This window comes from Otolemur garnettii, unplaced genomic scaffold (assembly GCF_000181295.1).
Source record: "Otolemur garnettii isolate 467f Iridium unplaced genomic scaffold, OtoGar3 scaffold00094, whole genome shotgun sequence".
Lineage (NCBI taxonomy): Eukaryota > Metazoa > Chordata > Mammalia > Primates > Galagidae > Otolemur > Otolemur garnettii.
The window spans coordinates 6988152-6996764 of NW_003852489.1; the positions used below are offsets into that span (position 1 = coordinate 6988152).

The window sequence follows — 8613 nt, forward strand, 5'->3', positions numbered from 1 at the left end:
GACTGTGACTTTTAAAGTCTTTTTAAAGAGTGTTTGGGGTGGCACCTGTGGCTCAAGGAGTAGGGCGCCAGCCCCATATACCGGAGGTGGCGGGTTCAAACCCGGCCCCAGCCAAAAACTGCAAATAAATAAAAATAAAGAGTGTTTGATCTCCTCAGTTGCAAGTTTTACAAGCAGGAAATGCATTCTATTGTTATCTTCCCCTCCAGTGCCCAGAATTCTAAAAGTAAGTACCCAGTAAATTCTGACCTTCACCCCCTGCTCCCCACCAGATGTCAGAGATAGCAGTTGCCAAGTGGAACAGCTGCCTGGGCACTTCCCAAAGGATGTACGAAGCATCAGGGATTTGCTAATGCAAGGTAGGGAACGGGCCCTTCCTGGAAAGTCACATTGTCATTCCAAGAATATTTCACCTTTAAAAGATATCTTTTCTCCTTGCTTCCTAGTCCAGATCTCAAATATCCTATTTTAAAGATTTGTATCTCCCCCAGGAGGCTTTTTGAAAACCAATTTTTAAATTAACTATTACCTAAGGCACGCCTGTATAAATAAAAAAAATGGGGATAAAGAAAGAAAAAGAGGCTACATCTAATCCTGTGCATTAAAGAAAACAATCTATGAACATTTCTCTGTGCTGAATTTACTGTAAATTTACTGACTTTTGCCTATCTTCATGACACCTATGACAGGAGGAAAGAAAGGCAAGACTTGTATATTTAGTACCATGAACATACACTAAGGAAAAAGTAAACTGAAAAGAGGAAAAACATGTAGTAATGGAGTTTAACAGGGGTCGGGAACAGAACGCACCCTTCCAATTAAGAATCAGTTTCATTTTTCTGTTTGGTTTTTCTCCTTCTAGAAACTCACACAGAAACCAAAACATTCATCCAAAATCAGACTGTGGCTACCCTGCAGTGCTTTGGCTCTGGGAGCAAAGTGAAAATCAACCGCGTGTATTTGGTGAGAAAGTCAAAGGTCAAGCATATTCTTAAGAACCTGAAGATCATTGCTGTTCCCCACAGAAACAGCTCTGCCTCCTCAAGCTGTCAACTAACCCCTACATTCGAGTTTCCAACAAGATCTCTTCTAACAGGCAAAGGTGAGATTGGAAAAGGAGATGGAGACAGGCATTAGCTTTCAGCTGACTTCCTTGAAGCCAGCTAGAGCTTATTAGCAGCTAAAGCCACAAGGAAATGGATTATTCTCCCCTGGGACAAATTATGTTCTCTTTGAGAATCAGTTTTCTAGTCTCTAAGGCCCCTTCTAGCCCTGATATGCTGTGATTTTCATGTGGTTGCCATTTCTTCTTTTCTTTTTACTACAATGCTAAGGATGATCTCCATTTTTGATGGGTGTTGAATTGATAGTTTTTTTTTTCTTTTTTTTGAGACAGAGCCTCAAGCTGTTGCCCTGCGTAGAGTGCTGTGGCATCACAGCTCACAGCAACCTCCAACTCCTGGGCTCAAGTGATTCTCCTGCCTCTGCCTCCCAAGTAGTTGGGAGGCACCCGCCACAACACCCGGCTATTTTTTGATTGCAGCCGTCATTGTTATTTGGCAGGCCTAGGCTGGATTCAAACCTGCCAGCTCAGGTGTATGTGGCTGGCGCCTTAACCGCTTAAGCCACAGCTGCCGAGCCAGTTTTTTTCTTTACTTTGTGCTTTGGGGTGTTTTTTGAGACAAGGTCTCACTTAGTTGCCCTGGGGTTGAGTACTCCGGTGTCATAGCTCCCAGCAACCTCAAACTCCTACCCTCAAGTGATCCTCTTGCCTCAGCCTCCCAATCTGGGATTATAGGCGCCCAACACCTGGCTACTTTTCCTATTTTTAATAGAGACCAGGTCTCGCTTTGCTCAGGCTGGTCTCAAATTCCTGAGCTCAGGCTATCCACTTTGCCGTGGCCTCCCAGAGTTTTAGGATTATAGGCATGAGCCACTGAGCCCAGCCTGGAATTTTCTTTATTTTGAACGTACACAGTAAAATGTTCAAACAGCACAGATTTATAGTGAAAAAGTAAGTCTTTCTCCTACTATCTCTCAATCCTCAAGTTCTTTATCCTGAGAGAACCATTATTCCCAACTTACTCTATTTCCTTCCAGAAATAATCTTTTTTTTTTTTTTTTAACAACTTTTGTTGTTGTTGTTGTTGTTTTTGCAGGTTTTTTTGGCTGGGGCTGGGTTTGAACCCGCCACCTCCATCATATGGGGCTGGCGCCTTACTCCTTTGAGCCACAGGCGCCACCCTTCCAGAAATATTCTGAGCACATGCCAATATACAAATCTTAAAAACATAAATGATGGCATACCATATACGTTATTCTATACATGTTTCTTCCACTTAGTGATATATCTTATAGGTTGTTTCATATCAATCTGTATATATCTGCCAGCCTTATTTTTTATTTATTTGTTTATTTATTTTGACACAGGGTCTTGCTCTGTTACCCAGGCTAGACTGCACTGTTATCATCATAGCTCACCGCAACCTCAAATTCTTGGGCTCAAGAGATCCTCCTGGTTGGTTAGTTTTTAGTTGTTTTTTTGTTTTCTACAGTTTTTGGCCAGGGCTGGGTTTGAACCTGCCACCTCCAACATATGGGGCCAGCGCCCTACTCCTTTGAGCCACAGGCGCCACCCAGCTTGGTTAGTTTTTATCTTTTTTTTTTTTGTAGAGATGAGTCTTGCTCTTGCTCAGGCTAGTCCAAAAGACTCCTAGCCTCAAGCAATCCTCCTGCCTCGACCTTCCAAAGTGCTAGGATTACGGGTGCGAGCCATCTTCCTCGGCCTGCCTCATTCTTTTTAACAGTTGCACAGTATTCCATTGTGTGGCTATAATTTATTCAACTATTCCTTTACTGACAGATATTTTGGTAGTTTCCAATCTTATGCAAATACAAACAATGCTACAATGACCTTACATATTCTTCTTATACATATGCAGTTTATTAATAAGATAAATTCCAAGAACAGGACTGCTGTGTCAAAGGTTTGATACATATCACTAAATTACCCTTCATAGATGTAGTTCCATTTTGCATTCCTACCCATATTGTGAAAAGTCCTATTCCCCCATACCGCCTAGGCAATGTGGGAAAAACTTCAAAAAATAGACTAGAGATTGGGAAATCAAGTGGATATGCTCTCAGGATGTGGCCTGGGTATAGCAAATTATACATTCTCACATGTCCTGAATGTTTAATTCACTTCATTATTGGCTGGGTGCAGTGGCTCACACCTGTAATCCTAGCATTCGGGGAGGCCAAGGGGGGTAGATTGTCTGAGCTCACTTTGAATTCAAGACCAGCCTGAGCAAGAATGAGACCGTGTCTCCACTGAAAAACAGAAAAATTAGCCCGGCATAGTGGCACATACCTAGCTACTCAGGAGGCTGAGGCAAGAGGATTGCTCAAGCCCAGGAGTTTGTGGTTGCCATGGCACTTTACCCAGGACAACAGAGTAAGACTCTGTGTCAAAAAAAAAAAAAAGAAAGGAAGAAAGAAAGAAAAATTCACTTTTTTATCCTTTTTAAAATTCCAAAGTAATGATATCTGTAGGAAAAAAATCTTTTTTTTTTTTTGAGACAGAGCCTCAAGCTACCCCCCTGGGTAGAGTGCTGTGGCATCACAGCTCACAGCAACGTCCAACTCCTGGGCTCAAGCGAGTCTCCTGCCTCAGCCTCCCAAGTAGCTAGAACCACAGGCACTCGTCACAACACCCAGCTATTTTTTGGTTGCAGCCGTCATTGTTGGTTTTGGCAGGCCAGGCTGGATTCAAACCTGCCACCTTAGGTGTATGTGGCTGGCGCCTTAGCCACTTGAGCCACAGGTGCTGAGCCGAAAAAATTCTTAAAAACTCAAAAGACTTCTGGCAAGATTTTGGGCTTTCAGCCACTCAATATTAATGCAAATTTTAATTCAATCAAATTGTTTTCCTTGTAAGCTATGACAGCCTGGTTGAGTTAGTGGCACTTGTGACAGAGTATAGTGGACTTAAGTTATTTTGGAGTCTAGAGCCATCTGAGCAGAGTGAGCCATCTGAGCATTGTGGTATGCATTGTGGGACTCAGGGTAATTAAGGACATCAGCTCTTAGAAACTGGGGACAAGGAAAACTGAGAGGTTAAGGAAAAGGAGAGATGCCAAAGATCAACCTGACCCAATTTTAAAAATTGCCTTTAGTTACCCTCCCAGGAAATAAGGAAGACACTCTTCCTCCTTCCTTCATGGCATGGTGGTTGGTCCCCACATCTAGAACTTAAGCTACTACCCTGTACTATTTAAGCCATACAAAGACACTAAATGGATGTTTATGAATTAGTCTGGAGACCTAGTAACCATTCACCATATATTTCTATGAAACCACAATGATAAATTCCCAAAAACTAATTTACAAATGGACTTTTGAGATATAACCCCTTTTATAAGTTGGAAACTGCCTATTCTGAATTTAAACTTATACTGAGTACCAGGATGTGACAAACCCCAAATGGGATAGGAAAAAAATAGGTAAGTGGTCAAATTTACGAAGTCAAAAATAGACATCCCCTGAAATTATCACACTGTTTTTTGTTTTTGTTTTGTTTTGTTTTGTTTTGAGATAGTCTCACTATGTCACCATCGGTACAGTGCCATGGCTTCACAGCTCACAACAACCTCAAACTCCCGGGCTTTAAGTGATTCTCTTGCCTCAGCCTCCCAAGTAGCTGGGACTACAGGCACCCATCACACCGCCTGACTATTTTTTAGAGACAGGGGTCTCACTCCAGCTCAGGCCGGACTCAAGCTCTTGAGTTCAGGCAATCCACCTGCCTTGGCCTCCCAGAGTGCTAGGATTACAGGCGTGAGCCACTGTACCTGGCCTAAACTATCACACTATGAATGAGACAGTCGCCATAGGACATGTCCCAGAAACAGAAGTCAGCTCATGAAAATGTACTCAGAGTAAAGTAGAAATTGGAAGCTGTGAGGATGAAAATGTTCTGCAACACAGATGGTCACCGGAAATGATGGGGAACATAGTGAAAAGTTAGGTGGGTATTATTTCTTACTGTTTATGGAATTTGGCCAGGGAAAAGACCCTCTATTACAAATATTTTGAAATTTCTTTCCAGTATAGAAAAATGACTCATTAGGTCTTCCCTCCCTCGCTCTTTCCTTCCTTCTTTCTTTTTAGAGGCAGGTCTCACTCTGTTGCCCAGGCTGGATGGAGTGCAGTGGTACAAGGTCACTGTATCCTCTGACTCCTGGGCTTAAGTGATCCCCCTACCTTTGCCTCCTGAGCAGCTAGGACTATAGGTGCCTACAACCATGCCCAGGTAATTTTTTACATTCTCTACAGAGACAGGGTCTCACTATGTTGCCCAGGGTAGTCTGAATTCCTGGCCTCAAGCAATCTTCCCCTCTCTGTCTCCCCAACTGTAGTGATGTCAGGTGTCTGCCTGGCCACATCAGGTCTTTATCACTTGTGATACAGTTTACACCATCTAGATCCTATTGCTCAGATTCTATTTTAATCAACAAACTTTCCAATTATGCATTAGATTCACAACCTAATATCTTCCGACCAGGGTACCAAGAAGAAGAAACGTCCCATCTGATCATTTGACGGACACAATTTTTTAATGTAAAATTTTTAGATATCATTTTAGCACAGGGCTTAGGCTTTTTGGAATTTGATTAGCATGATCCAATTTCTAAGCTCTGATGACTCCATGTGAAACTGTAGGATATAGAAGAAATAATATCAAACTTCTTCTGACAATCAGTTTCTCGACAGCTTGCTTTCTACAGCTACAAATGAGAAATATGACTAATTTCTAGATATACGAAGCTGAGTATTAGATCTTAAAGCATAAACTCAATAGCAATATGTAAGGCCTCATAAATGGTCCCTCTCAATGGTTCTGCTTGAGTCTTACAGAATAATCTCTAGGGAAGATTTCTATTTAAATATAAGGTATTTAGCATTCCCTATTAAAAGAAATTTTGTAAAGCAGTGCCGTCTTTGGGACTGTAAACTACAACCTCCTAAGTTATCCATTTCATAAATTTGGATTTTGTAATATCTTCTTAAATTGGGGTATTCTTGTTCATATCTTTAGCCAAAGAAAAGCTAGTAATGGTTGGAGGCAGTGGGTCACACCTGTAATCCTAACATTCTGGGAGGCTGAAGCAGGAAGAGTGCTTGGGGCCAGGAATTCGAGAAAAGACTGAGCAAAAGTGAGACCCCATCTCTTCTAAAAACAGAAGAATTAACCAGGTATGGGTGGCACCTACAGCTCAGTTGGCAAGGGCACTGGCCACATATACCTAGGGTAGTGGGTTTGAACCTGACCTGGGTCTGCTAAGCAACAATGACAACTGCAACCAAAAAACAGCCAGGCATTGTGGTGGGCGCCTGTAGTCCCAGCTACTTGGGAGGCTGAGGCAAGAGAATCGCTTAAGCCCAAGGGTTCTGGAGGTTGCTGTGAGCTGTGATGACATGGCACTCTACCCAGGGTGACAGCTTGAGACTCTGTCTCAAAACAACAACAACAACAAAACCAGGTGTGGTGGGCACCTGTAGTCCCAGCTACTCAGGAGCCTGAAGCAGGAAGATCACTTGAACCAAGGAGTCTGAGGTTGCTGTGAGCTAGGCTGATGCCAGAGCACTCTAGCCTGGGCAAGGGTGAAATTTTGTCTAAAAAAACCACGTGAAGTAGTGGTTCCCAGGTGGCAGGAAGACCTGCCACACTGAAATAGCATTATCTCTGTGGCTAGAGGGCAGAGTTCTACTACATTTCCCTCCTCTTTCAATCATGGTATCATTCGGTTTTGTAATGTGTTTTCACACGTGCTTTCTCATTTTTATTTCTAATTTTATAACATCTCTTTGAAATAGGTAGATCAAGTATTATTTTATCTCAGTCATCTCACAGATAAGGAAACTAAAACTCAGAGAACTTACACGACTTCTCCAAATTGAGATTTGCTTATCTGCATCTCCTTGGTCTCATAAATATGTGCCTTATCACTTCAAAAAACTGACTGGCACTGTGCTGAAAATTTCCTTGTTTTTTCTTGTGAACCTGTTGATGTTATGTTTATCTCTGCCAACACTCTCTTCCTGATTAAAATTGAAATCAGTTTGTTCCCCGGCATCTCCATCAGTGTTTTAGGGCACTGCCTGTGGCTCAAGGAGCAGGGCACCAGTCCCATATGCCAAGTGTGGCAGTTTCAAACCCAGCCCTGGTCAAAAAACTGCAATAAATAAATAAATAATAATAATAAAACTGAAATCAGGAACTACCTCTTCCCCTGTAATTTCATGTACATTGCCTGGTGTGGTCACTGGCCTCTGTAGTAAAGAACTATCATTTTCACACAGACTTAATTAAAACATAGAAGAGTAATTTAGAAAAGGTACTGGGCTTGGTAGCTCATGCGAGTTATCCCAATACTTTGGGAGGCCAAGGCAGGAGGATTGCCTGAGGGCAGGAGTTTGAGACCAGCCCAGGCAATAGAGCAAGACTTTGTCTCTAAAAATAATTTTTTTTTAAAATTAGCTAGGTGTGGGCTCGGCGCCTGCAGCTCAGCAGCTAAGGGCACTAGCCACATATACCAGAGCTGGCGAGTTCCCTTTCAGCCTGGGCCTGTCAAACAATGACAACTACAACCAAAAAATAGCTGGGCATTGTGGCAGGCACCTGTAGTCCCAGTTGCTTGGGAGGCTGAGGCAAGAGAATTGCTTAGGCCCAAGAGTTTGAGGTTGCTGTGAGCTGTGATGCCACAGCACTCTACTCAGGGTGACATAGTGAGACTCTGCCTCAAAAAAAAAAATTAGCTAGGTGTGGTGGTATATGTCTATAGACCCAGCTACTGGGGAGGCTGGAGCAGTAGGATTGCTTAAACCCAGGTGTCGGAGGCTACAGTGAGCTATGATCACACCACTGCACTCCAGCCTGGGCAATAGACTCTGTCTCTTAAAGAAAAGAAAGAGGAGAAAGGAAAGAAAGAAAAAAAGGTCAAGTAGAAATTACAGGCCTTAATTTAATAAGCAGTGATATGAGACCATTCAATATGGAGCAGGAACCACTGTCTGAATTAAATTAGGTCAACTCGGGAGGGAAGTGAAGTTAATCCCAGACTATAGCCAGAATCCACCTGCTTCTCATCAATTCCACTGCTAATCTGAATCACATCATTCTGCATCTGCACTTCTGCGACAACCTCCCAACAGGCTACCCTGCCTCTACCTTTGCCTACCTCCAGCACATCCGCACACAGCAACCCAGTGATTCTTTAAAAATAAAACTATCCTGTCACTCCTCTGCTTAAAACCTTGCAACAGATCTCCACTCCAATCAGAATAAAAACCAAAGTCTTTAAACTGGCCTGCAAAAGCTTAAATTATATGGGCTTATATCAGTCTAGATTCTCATCTCCTAAATTGTTTCCCTTTCTCACTCCACTTCAGTCTCACAGAGCTCCTTGCTGCTTTGCTAAAACTGTCATATACCAGACACTCTGCTCTAGACCCTTTACTCTAGCTGTCCCCTCTGTCCAGGTCACTACTTTCCCTGGCATCTGCTTGGCTAATCCCTTCACTTCTTTCAAGTCTATTTTTTTTTTTTTT

The 8613-nt window shown here is 42.6% G+C and overlaps 1 protein-coding gene across 2 annotated transcripts in view; it reads left to right on the top strand.

Annotated features, from left to right (window-relative positions):
- The window catches only part of CUNH17orf78 (chromosome unknown C17orf78 homolog), a 21071-nt gene that overhangs the window by 1934 nt on the left and 10524 nt on the right, over positions 1 to 8613 (top strand). For both annotated transcript variants that reach the window (XM_003795615.1, XM_023516626.1), the window contains exons 2-3: positions 273 to 359; positions 863 to 1102. In XM_003795615.1, coding sequence (XP_003795663.1) covers positions 273 to 359; positions 863 to 1102 — 327 coding nt within the window. The remainder of the gene's footprint in view (positions 1 to 272; positions 360 to 862; positions 1103 to 8613) is intronic.